The sequence below is a fragment of the Siniperca chuatsi genome, linkage group LG19 (genome assembly GCF_020085105.1).
Source record: "Siniperca chuatsi isolate FFG_IHB_CAS linkage group LG19, ASM2008510v1, whole genome shotgun sequence".
In the NCBI taxonomy this organism is placed as follows: Eukaryota; Metazoa; Chordata; class Actinopteri; order Centrarchiformes; family Sinipercidae; genus Siniperca; species Siniperca chuatsi.
In genome coordinates this window covers 10,566,861-10,579,222 of record NC_058060.1, presented here as the reverse complement: position 1 = coordinate 10,579,222, position 12,362 = coordinate 10,566,861, and the positions used below count along the sequence as shown (strand labels likewise).

Sequence of the window (12,362 nt, the reverse complement as noted above, 5' to 3'; positions counted from 1 at the left end):
TCAACAGGTGGAATTCACAGGTTTTCAACAGCGATGGTGGTATAGTGGTGAGCATAGCTGCCTTCCAAGCAGTTGACCCGGGTTCGATTCCCGGCCATCGCACATGTTTGCTTCCGAGGGCAATGTTTATAACACAAGTACAGTTCCTCTTTCATGTAGGAAAAGAGCCTGACACACATTTACAATTCGTATCTTGTCACTCTGACGACTCCACTAATGGCATCGACAACTATCTGCAAGCAGTCTTAGACAGAGTACAACTTTCGCATCCTCCAAAGGCAACCTGAGGATGCTCCACAGCAGGCTGCTACACCCGAGGGTGTACCACCACAAGCGGTTACACCTTCTGGTGCTACACAGCGGTCTTGTGGGGCCACTGAATTGACAAATTGGCCCTGTCCAGAGGAAAAAGCTTTGGACACCACCACTACCCTACCACACCCCTCTGACAGAACATTCAGGTGAGGTGAAGGTCACTGATTTTAAAAGGGGGCCATGTCTAACAGACGGGTAGAGGTGTTTCTGATATTCTGACCTCTCATTTATGTAAATAGGTGGACAAACAAATTTAAACACCTCTCGGTATAATATAGTCCAGTCAACAAAACAATGTCAACAAAAACTGAACATTATAAACTTTGTATAAGTCGACTTTATGGCAGAGCCTAATAAAGTGACCACTCTGAGAGATTCTTTTCCATATACTTATGTTTCATTTTATATATATCTCAGAAAATAATGTTGTAGTCAATCTATAGATACTATAGTTCTAGGCATAGATTCTGTAAATAATAGCATCTTGAGCTGCTTCATCAATCTTGTTCATCAGTGAATTAAAATGTAAAATATTGCTTAATTTTATTGCGGGCTTTTATTTGAGAAAATACAATAATTCAGTGACCATGTGTAGCCTGGTATCATTTATATATCATGATACGCCCATTTATAACTAGTCCTGAGACTTGCTTTTCTTTAGTTCTAACTGTCGCATAAAATGGAAGCCATGGAGAGTTGAAGATGTTTTGACTTTCAGCTGAATGGCTGCTAAAGTTCTGATCTCCGGTGGAGAAGTCAGAGGACAGCAGGTTGTTGTTGTGGCTGAGTGGTTAAGGCGATGGACTAGAAATCCATTGGGGTCTCCCTGCTTAGGTTGGAATCCTGCCAACAACGTAGTAACATACTGCTGTGAACCAGAATTATGTTCTGTAATTAAAGTGGCCATCACTGAATGAAAACTGACTGTTGGCTTCTGAATTATAACCAGTCATGATGTAAATAAGGTGCTGAGTAGGATTGCCAACTTCCTGACTCCAGGAGGGGAGTGTATGTATGTAAGAGCAGTGTTTTCGGCCAAACTTCATTCATAAATCCTACAGTTTCGTTTGCTGTTGATGTACAAAGGCACTCACGTTTAGATGTTAAAGAGGGTAAATTCGGCATGGCTGATTGCCAACAAAACAACACTTAGACTCGACAAAGTGAAGGGACAGTCATCTAGGGAGAGCGAGAGAGAGACAGAGCGTCGCAAACAGCTGTTTCTACGCGCCTCCCCGGCTTCTCTGTTTGGGTAGTGGAACATAACAGGACAGACAGGCTGAGGGACAACAGAGCATCTCATTCAAATCGCCCTGTCTTAACCTGTAATAGTTCTCTCCCATAGAATTGCACTGAATTGATTCTCAGAAATACGGAACAAAAGCCCGTATCGGTTCAATACGCAACACGTCTTTTAGTTTCCAGTTACGGGACGATTCCGTATTTTACGGGCCGGTTGGCAACCCTACCAGTGAGCCCAGCGATGCCAGTTCAACTGCTAGTCAAGGTTCAGCAACTGTAGCGGTAAGACAGAAGACACTAGGGATAAGATAAGGTTTGGGTTTGGCTAGCTGGCTATTTAGCTATATCGTGTGCCTTTTGTTGAAACATGTTCAACTTTTCATAAAGTCGTCATTGCCACTTTTCGTGAACCGACCAATCGCAGCCTGGATGGGGCGGGTCATTAAAAAAAGGTTGAGCCAACTTTCAAGTGTTGAACTCATTGTTATGCATGAATGGTTATGATTATAGACAAGTCAGTACTTAGCATTAACAAATTGGAGACTGACCACCAATGTAGACCATTTTTCTTGCACAAGGATTTAATGAAGGAACAAAACCTACAAAAATTAAACTGCTGTATTGTCCAATTGGAATTAATAGCCTATTATACTAGCGGTATATAGCGTAGGCATACTATTATTTGAAATTATATGAATATACTAACATTATATAATTAATGTAAAATTATAGTATTATATTAGCATATTACTCAATATGATATAGTTTCATATATAAAAGTCTTGTGTGGCTTGGGTTGTGTGGGTGTTGGTGTTTCGCTGTGTGTGTTGGGGGGACATGAAACGCTCAGTAATTGTGGGAAAGAATTGGCTTCAGTCATAATAAGAATAACTTTACAGGAATTTAGACCATAGGGAAATCAGGTTGTGAGTTTGTACCTTTATGCTCAGCTGCTGCCGTGGCCTCAGACCTCATGGCGGCTCCAACAAAGACTCTGTGTTGCCAGTTGAAAGACTCGTAGAGCACCAACACCTCTCTCTCTGTGTTGTTTCATTTCCACAGGACGCAGTAGAAGCAGACGGTGTCAACAGAGGGATGATGTCATGTTCACCATAAATGGAATATTTCTCTGTTTCTTATTCCTCTAATTCTTTAATATTAAATGGTTTTACTTTGCAGAAGATTGGTAAGATGAACAAAGGATGGAGTGCAAACAGGATGGATGTTTTATTTTATGGAAGATAACAGAAGATACAAATATAATATACTGTAGCTTCATCATTAGTTTGTATGAGATCATTATTGTAATTCTTTTTCTTTTCCTCAACTGTGTTTTCTTTGTATGTAGAAATATAAAGTGAAATAAGGTGTTTTAATGTGTTTTTTAAGGTTTTTATCATGGTTTGTTTTCCGTTATGTAATAAAAAAGTAACTGAGGCTTTTTGTGAAACAGTTTGCTATTTGCCTTTTGATTGGCTCCTTTTGCGGGGTTAGTTGTTAACTGATCTGTTATAAGTAAGTAGTTATTTCATCATGTGAAAAGCTTGTGAGTATGCAGGGCAAGGAAAGTAGCCTGCAACATGTTTCCTACTTTCCCCTTGAAAGCATTTGGTTTTATATTTGTGGTATACATTCAGTGCATAAGGTTTAATTCCTGAATCAAATTCAGCTGTTGAATTATCTGTACATGAACTGACAGTGGCAGACATTACACACATTACAACGCAGTCAGCAGTGAGGTGCAAGTCCTTCCAGAGAACACCACATTCATTGCAAGACACATCACATGTACACCCTGTGGCGTCTAGTTGACTTGTCACTGTCTAGTTTCCCACAGTACTTGATGATGTTTTGATGCTGAAGATGCTGCTGCAAATGCACTGAAATATAAGTGTTAAAAGCATAAGGCTTATCAGGGTGTGGTTGATGAATTTAAGTGTGTAAAAAAGAAGTGGTGGAGGGTAAACTGAGGATGTCATGTACAAAGCGCTGAGACAATGCTGAGAACTTTAAGTTTACAGAGGAAGTTGGTCATTTGGCAAAAGTGCTTCATCGTTAAGTCCCCAATTTAGTTTTAGTTCATATTTCAATGTCAGTAAGGGCATCGATTAAACTTTTACTGTAGTTCTATATATCCTAAAAATCAAATGTCCGTGTAAAATAGACGACTTAGACATATAATGTTTCTACTCACCTTCTTTATGTTTTGACATGAACACGATACACTTTTTACAGCCGTGTACTGCAAAAAGTGTATATTATTTATTATTTTATATCTTATTTCTGATGAGCAATCATTTGTTTGGTTGCATGTTGACAAAACCACAAGAGATTCCTCAGCTGATCCAGCAGAAGGAGCCTTACCAGCTCTGTCTGTTGCCATAATCATCTAAGTCTTTATCCCCTGGAACTGTCCTCCTTACACTACATTACGTTCATTTTGATTCTATTGCCACTATTGTCATATATGTATATATATGCTTACAATTAATATAACACCACGTTAATGTGTAAACTTGAATAAATATTAATAGAAAATGATCAAAATGAATTAAGTCATTTTCACCCTGATGAGTTTAAGATGCAACAAAAGCTGACTTCCTCACTGACAGGGTGTGAGAAGGAAGTGTCAAGACTTCTTGTATTTCTGCAGTATTTTAGTTGTGTGATATGTAGCTTGAAACAGCAACTCTGTGTGCTTTTACATTACAACGGCTTAGCAGGGAAGTCGGTTACTGGGTCTGTTGCAGTTCTGCTGAAATTCACAAATCGCCTGATTTTAAAACGAATAGTTTCTCCGTTTTAACTGCAGGCTCGTTTGGTAAAGGTAAAATGTTGCTGCTTTTTATGTTTGAACTTTTGATCCCAGAGACCTTTTTATTTTGCTGCTTTTCATGAACTCCACTGAAAAAGACATGATGGATTTTATTTGTTGCTGCTTCAGCAACATTTTATTTGAACTATAATATCACAGACTCAGGCTGGATCATTTTGATTTTATATTGAAACTGTTTTCTGTGCAACTCTGCAGATATTATTAATCGCTACGTATAACAGTAACATCTGGTTGTACACGGCAAGTTCCTGGTTTGAATGTGTGAATTTGAGGTTGCTTTAAAAGAACATGAATGCTTTGTTTAAAAGATGATTTGATTATAATCTTGAAAAGAAACTTTTGTTTTCAAATCCAGGTGATGAGTGTCATTGCAGTCCTGTCTGTGAATATGGTGACAGCCAACATGTTACTGAGTGTCTTCTTTCTTTCAGGTGAGCTGTTTGTTCAGTCACTTTTATTTGGAGACGTTCATCATTTACAGTTTGGACTTCATTTAGAAACAAAGCAGAAAGGCCAGCGCAGATACACTTCCTTTTTCCAACTGTTCATGTCCTGACTGCAAAGTGAAATGTTTTATACTGACATTGTTAAAAGGACAGGGAAAAAGACCAGCATGCAACATATACTGCTGCTTTGTTTATCATAAACGTTTTTACACATTTTGTTAATAATGAGTCTGGTTTTACAGGAGTTTTGGCTGATTGTCCTCAAAAGGCAGGCCTCTTCATTACTGCACCACAGAAGATGGAAGCACTGAGTGGATCTTGTTTGCAAATCCCATGTAACTTTAGAGCTGGATCACGACAAGAGTTTGACAGCAGTGAAACCTTCGGAGTGTGGATTAAAAGTGACTCCAATTTTGGCATCAATCCAAACAATGTGATTTTCAACAGTAGTGGGACAGTTAACATCTATCCAATGAATATTAATGGAAACCTGAGTCAGAAAAACTGCACCACTTTATTTTCCAATTTACTCACAAGTTATACAGACACATACTTCTTCAGAATTGACGGGCCATTCAGGGCAACAGCTTCTTGTGATCCTCTTCAAATAACAGTTAAAGGTAAGAGTTTTGTTTTTTTCAGTATATATCTATCAATATCTATAATGTTATTGTTGGGAATAAAACGTGAAATCAGTTGCAGTTTTGGCCTAAACAGCACACTTTTTCAGTTTTTCGAGGTTTTTCACTTTGCCATGATTTTAAATTCTGATTAAACACTGAGTCTATTGTTAGAATTTGACATCAAAACGGTCAAATTTGGGGACACTGATAAGCATAACAAACTGTAATTTATACTTCATGCAGTTTTAATACAGAAGTGCCAGCTTCTGCGTCAGCTTTGGCATTTAAAAACCTAAAGTGTTTAGTAATTATGTATTTTTTGGGGTTAAATCTGTGTTTGATTTGAAACCACAGATTCTCCTCCGAGCCCCAGAATTGAGATCTCAGGTGATCTGAAGGAGAAGGAGTCTGTCACTATAACCTGCTCAGCTCTCACTCCCTGTCCACACTCCCCTCCTAAACTCACCTGGAGCCTCCAACAAGACTCTCACAGCTACACAGAGGAAAACACAGATGGAACCTTTACAACCAAAATCCAGGCCACCATCACTCTGTCAGACCAACATGATGGAGACAACATCACCTGTTCTGCCAGATATCCTGTGAATGAAGGAGAAGATGTCAAGACACCAGAGGAGAGAAAGACTCTCAGTGTTTCATGTAAGACAAGCAGAGTTTGTTGTTGGATCCTGTCAGCACATGATGATTCATGGGACATCAGCTGATTTTAATGAATAAAGTGAATGTCACATTTTCCTCAGATGCTCCTAAAGACACCTCAGGGTCCATCAGTCCATCAGGTTTGGTGTCAGCAGGTAGCTGGGTGAACCTGACCTGCTCCAGCAGAGCCAAGCCTCCCGTCAGCCGCTTCACCTGGTTCAAGAAGAGCACAGATGGACCCATGACTGTATCTGAAGGACAGGTTTACAGCTTTAATGCAACAGATGGAGGAGTTTGTTACTGTGTGGCCACAAATGATCTCGGTAAACAAACATCATCAGAGATTCATCTTACTATTAAAGGTAAATACTGGACTGAATCCACTTACTTTGATCTTTGAAAAGTTGAACTTCTGCAGTGGTTACATCAGTTTTGTCTTCTTTAAGTCGTCACTTATATTTGGTGTGTTTCTATGAGCAGAACCACCTGATGGATCGCTACAATGGGGGGCAGTTCTTGGAGGAATCATTGGGATCATCGTACTCATCTGCCTGGTTGTCTGTGTTTGGTAAGTATCACAAATGAAAGCAGCTAATGTGACTCAGTTTCTGGGACTTAAGTTTCAGCTACAGCCACATTCAAGGTGAAGGCACAGATGATTGTGTGATCTGTCGGTTTTTACATCTCTGCATCGCCGTCTCAAAGAGCAATTTTTCTACATTCAATCTACGTACTGATCCAGATTTCTCATTGATGGTTTATTTTACAGCGCTCTCATGTGTTGGAGGCGGTTAAAGTCGACACATTCAACTCAACAGAGTCAGGTAGGAAAATACGAAGCGCGTACAGCACTGCACTGTAAATGTTTTGCATCTGTTCACAGTGACTGTGTACTGTAAGACATATGAAAGCACTTGGACTGAACACTAAATGGACAATCTATGAGACTGACACACGAGTAGACATTTCATTTTTAAGGTCTTTTGTGACACAATAAAAGATGTTTTGTCGCTGTGTTCAGTAAAAGCTGGATCAAGGTCCATATCCAGCTACTCACAACATTTCATGTTTTTGCAGAGTCAAGCAGGTGAAGAGCTGGCTGTTAAAGAGCCAGCAAGAAAAACAGAAGAGGAAGAAGACATCCATTATGGAGAGATCGACTTCTCCAAGCGGAGACCTGCTCCGTCCTCTGACTCAGCGCAGGACAGTGGACAGCAGCAGGATACGCTGTATGCACAGGTCAAAGTGTCCCAGCCAGCAAACAGCTTAACGCAGACTGCTGACGGCCCAGAGGATCTCTACGCTCAAGTGAAGAAAAAATGAGTACTGTTTTGTTTGTGTAAAGACATGGATTACATTTGTGTAGAATTCATATTAAGTGGACCTTTCTTTTTATTTATATCTTTTTTTTATGCCAGTCGATGTAGACAAAGACACTGGAGCCTGGACATGAAAATGTTGTCATTGCTGCCTACAGTTCAATAAAGGGAAACTCAAAAACCGCCACATCGTGCAGCTTTTTATCAACATGTTAATATGCGCATGCTGACCTCACGCAGCTGTTGTTATGTGATATTTACATGGCAGATATGTGTCAATACAAGTCCCAAAGCTCTAAATCGAGAACAATAGTCTAAATTACACCAGAAGCATTTCTGCACACACATTTACAGTGACGTGCAGGGCATTTAGTACGAGAGTATTTTTGAATTTATTCTTGACAAGACATTGTCAAAAGTAATCTCAGTTTCGTATTGTGTATCCCATTGTTTTAAATAAGTAGCTGCGACCATGTATATTAATGCATCCAAGTGTGCATGCGTTCTCACACACACGATCTCCATGGCAAATTTCAGCCTCATAGGTAGAAAGTTGTGCTTGCTATCGGATGAGCACAGCTTAGTTTTGTGGACCAATGAACTGATGGACCAACAGAATGAGATACAGAGCTACTGGTTGCAGTTAGTGTTGTGATGCAAAATACTGTGTACTCTGTTTGAATGTGAAATGCCTTCTGTACTGTATATCTGGCCAAAGAAAGTGAAGAAGTAAAAGCTACTCTCTGCTGAGTGCAATGATGCCTCCCACAGGAGTCTACAACAAAAAGTTTGTGAGTCATGAAAGGGGGCGTGGCTAAAGTGTAGTGGCAGGGCAAACCGTCACCAATGAAAGTGTCTATGCGTATGTCCGTGTGTGGGTGTCTTTCTAAAAAAAGACGATCAGAGATCAGTGCAGAGTGCAGCTAATTTTACATCTTGAAGATTTATACTAGACTTGTTAGCAGCACATGAAAAACGACATGCAGCATGCTGCTGAAGTATATTTTGTCTTTCTATTCATAGAGATTTGTTCCACATTATGTTAATCATGAGTCTGGTTTTACAGGTGCTTTGGCTGTTTGTCCTAAAGGGTCAAACTTCTTCATTACTGCACCACAGAAGATGGAAGCACTGAGTGGATCTTGTTTGCAAATCCCATGTAACTTTAGAGCTGAACCAGATTTTTTTTTTTTTTGATGGCATTAGAAAATTTGCAGTGTGGATTAAACAGAGTGACAACTTATATCCAAACAAGGTGAACACCTATCCAATGAATATTACTGGAAACCTGAGTCAGAAAAACTGCACCACTCTGGTTTCCAGTTTAAACCCAAATTATGCAGACACATTCTACTTCAGAATTCAGAACAGTGCATTCAGGGCAACAGCTGTTTGTGATCCTCTTCAAATAAATGTTACAGGTAAGACAGTTTAGTTTGATTTTTATCATCTACAATGTTCTAGTTAAGAAAAAACAAGACAATTAGGCAGACCTAAAAACAAAACAAACTATATACAGTATATTACTTGGCCAATAAAGCTGATTCTGAGTCTGTTTCTAAACCACAGATTCTCCTCCGAGCCAAAGAATTGAGATCTTAGGTGATCTGAAGGACAGTTTTACAGCTTTAATGCAACAGATGGAGGAGTTTATTACTGTGTGGCCACAAATGATCTCGGGTATCAGATGTCATCAGAGATCAATCTGACTATTAAAGGTAAACAACTGTACTGCATCCAGTGGTGAAATAGGGGCAGTTATTGCTGGGTAAAGTATGTTATGCCGCAAATATTCTCGGTAATCAGATGCTATCACAGATTCATTTGAATAATGCAGGTAAATGCATTATTGAATGCATCCGTGGGTAGGTAAATAACTGTACTGAATCTGCTTATTTTCATCTCATCTGCTCTCCTCTCTTTTCTGCTGCTGTATATCTTTGTTTATTTGTTTGTTTGTTTTAGTACCCTGCAAAGCCCTTTTTTATTGCATTTGTATTAAATGATTCTATACATACAGAGAACTCTGATAGCTCTCTACAATGGGGTTCAGCTCTTGGAGGGATCATTGATCATACTCATCTGCTATCTGTGTTTGGTAAGTATGACAAATAAAGCACCTGACACAAAGCCGTTTCTGGTACTGACGTTTCAACTAAACCTATGTTCATGGTGATGGCATGTGATCTATGAGTTTTGTTCATTTCTGCACAACAGATTCCTCTCATTTAATTTTTTGTACTGATTAAAGTGGTTGACTCTAAAACTGATAAAAGGGAACAAAAGTATGATCCAAGTTGTTGTTCAGACCACCTGTTCTGTGACTTAATGTCGTGCTTTAGTTTAATCACCAAACTCTACCCATCCAATAATAACACACTGAACAAAGTTGCCCCACTCAAGGTTAAAAGGAAGTCATGCAATAAATCGTCTCCATGGATAGACAACACTGTCCATGAGCAAAAGAGATCATGTATAGCAACGGAAACAAAATGGAGAACAGGACTCAAAGTCCACCATAGTATCTACAAAGAATACATAGCCACCAACAATAATACTATACGCAGTGCCAGAAGGGCTTACTTTTCTAAGATCATCACAGAAAACAAAAATAACTAGAATACTGTTTTCTACTGTTGACAGACTGTTAAATCCTGCCCCCGACCCTGACCTTCTAAGCCAAGCCTGGCACAGCTAAAACTCCTGGCGACCCCTGTATTCAACCTTGTGAAAGGCAGGCAACCTTGAGCAAATTGACCAGCATCTCAACCCCAGAACTATAGATACTTGAAAAAGTTGTTTTCTACCAGATAAATAACTTCCTAAATAAAAAGAATATTCTAGAGAAATTTCAATCAAGTTTCAGAGCTAATCATAGCACAAACACTGCTCTCACAAAGATAGTAAGTGATCTGAGACTTAGTGCTGATGCCAGTAAGGTTTCGGTTCTGGTTCTCTTAGATTTAAGTGCAGCGTTTGACACAGTAGACCTTGAAATGATCTTAAACCGCCTTGAGAACTTGGCCTTTCCGACTGTGTTCTAAATTGGCTCAGAACATACATTACAGGACGAACATTTTATCATGGTCTTGGGGATTGTGTGTCAAAGAAACATGAAATAACCTTTGGTGCTGCACAAGGGAACTGCCTTGCCCTGCTGTTGTTCTCAATTTACATGCTTCCTCTAGGTGATATCATCAGCGAACATAATATTAGCTGTCATAGCTATGCTGATGAAACACAATTATATATATCTGTTGAGCCAAGTGATGTAGATGCCTTAAAGGGGGGGTATGCAATTCTGGAGAAATCCAATACTGAGACGAGACGGTTTCCCAGAGCCAGCACACCAGCTCCAGACAGCGATACTCACAACTCTCTGCTCCTATAGTTAACATCACAACAACAGCATATCTTGGCAAACTAGAAAGTAAGCTGAATGTCCGTGGGCAAGTAATTTAATGTTACCTGACACACACATCATGGCTGGAATGAATGTAATAGTGTTGTGTGGCTCGGACCTGGCGGACTTATTCGCTGCATTTGACAAAATGACGTGTACTGGATTAGAATCGCATACCCCACCTTCAAAGCTCCCTCACTGCCTGCCTGTCAGCAATAAATAAATGGACGATTATTAACTTTGTTAAACTAAATGAGGACAAGACAGAAATTCTATTAGTTGGCCCCAAATCCAAAAGGGAGATGCTTTAAACACTTGGAAATCTAACTACCCGGATCAAACCTGAAGTAGCAAGTCTGAGTGTTATTTTAGACTCCGACTTAAGTTTTATGTCCCATATAAACAAAGTGACCAAGATGGCATTCTTTCATCTCAGAAACATTGCCAAAGTAAGGCCATTCCTGATGCAAGATGCTGTATTCAAAATGTATTCATGCTTTTATCTCAAGTAGACTAGCTACTGCAATGCACTTTTTACTGGTCTTCCTAAAAAGTCCATTGAGAGGCCGCAACTTATCCAGAAGTCTGCTGCTAGAATACTAACAAAAACAAATTAGAGAGAACGTATTACTCCAGTCTTAGCTACACTGCACTGGCTCCCTGTAGCTTCAATTGATTTTAAAATCCTTCTACTTGTGTACGGAGCTCTCAATGGCTTAGGACCAGCCTACATCACAGATTCCCTGTGGTTTTATATGCCTTCATGAGCCTTTAGATCCTCTACTGCTGGCTTTTTAGTTATTCAAAACCCCACCAAAAAGAAAATTGAAGATGCAGCTTTTTTCATCTATGCTCCAAAATTCAATTAAATTGTATTTATATAGCGCCAATTCAAAGCAGAAGTTATCTCACTGCACTTTTCCAAAACTATGGAATAGTCTACCTAAAGATATTAGAGGCAGCCTCTGTAGAAATTTTTAAAGTGGCTAAAGTTTGAGCACATTTGATATTATCAGCAATTTAGTTTAATGTTTTTACAGCATTCTAGCTAAAAGCAGCTGCAGCGAGTTTGGTTCTGACTCGAGGCATTAGCTGTTCATTCATATCTGAAGCATATTTTTATTAAATTTTTTTATTTCACTTTAATCTATTCTGTAGCTAACTGAAAGCCAGTGTAAAGTTTAAGAGCAGGAGGAATGCAAACCAGCTGTTCTGAAGTTCAAACTTGGCCTAACTCATTCAACTAGGGTAGGCAATTTATTTCAGAAGAATTTCTTGTTATATTTTATTCTATTTATATCCTGACAGCAATCACTAAATCAAATGCTCTGACACAAAAATGAAAAAAATCCGGTATCTAATAAGCACGTCTAATGACTGGCTGCCCTGCCTACCTGCGCACTCTGCCCATGCACTCATTGCGCATGAAAGTGCGATTTGGGGGCGTGGCTTTGGAGGCGTGAACTGAGGGGTGGGATTTTTTTGGGTTGGATACTTTCAAAATCTAGCTGTCTCTTG

At 39.4% G+C, this 12,362-nt stretch overlaps 1 protein-coding gene and 2 non-coding genes across 6 annotated transcripts in view; all 3 read left to right on the top strand.

Moving 5' to 3' along the window:
- LOC122866818 (vascular cell adhesion protein 1-like) overlaps nucleotides 1–7,645 on the top strand; it is a 34,916-nt gene extending 27,271 nt beyond the window's left edge. The window contains exons 1-8 of one of the 4 annotated variants that reach the window (XM_044176973.1): nucleotides 1,674–1,839; nucleotides 4,749–4,824; nucleotides 5,082–5,459; nucleotides 5,817–6,122; nucleotides 6,203–6,484; nucleotides 6,603–6,690; nucleotides 6,892–6,946; nucleotides 7,200–7,645. In XM_044176973.1, coding sequence (XP_044032908.1) covers nucleotides 4,752–4,824; nucleotides 5,082–5,459; nucleotides 5,817–6,122; nucleotides 6,203–6,484; nucleotides 6,603–6,690; nucleotides 6,892–6,946; nucleotides 7,200–7,445 — 1,428 coding nt within the window. In that variant the 5' untranslated portion in view covers nucleotides 1,674–1,839; nucleotides 4,749–4,751 and the 3' untranslated portion in view covers nucleotides 7,446–7,645. Of the gene's footprint in view, nucleotides 1–1,673; nucleotides 1,840–4,228; nucleotides 4,385–4,748; nucleotides 4,825–5,081; nucleotides 5,460–5,816; nucleotides 6,123–6,202; nucleotides 6,485–6,602; nucleotides 6,691–6,891; nucleotides 6,947–7,199 lie in introns of those variants that run through there. The other 3 variants (XM_044176970.1, XM_044176971.1, XM_044176972.1) reach the window with 3 other exon arrangements.
- On the top strand, nucleotides 31–102 carry trnag-ucc. The gene has a single exon. It is a non-coding gene; the product is annotated as a tRNA-Gly (tRNA).
- trnas-aga lies at nucleotides 1,089–1,170 on the top strand. The gene has a single exon. It is a non-coding gene; the product is annotated as a tRNA-Ser (tRNA).
- Nucleotides 7,646–12,362: the final 4,717 nt, after the last annotated feature.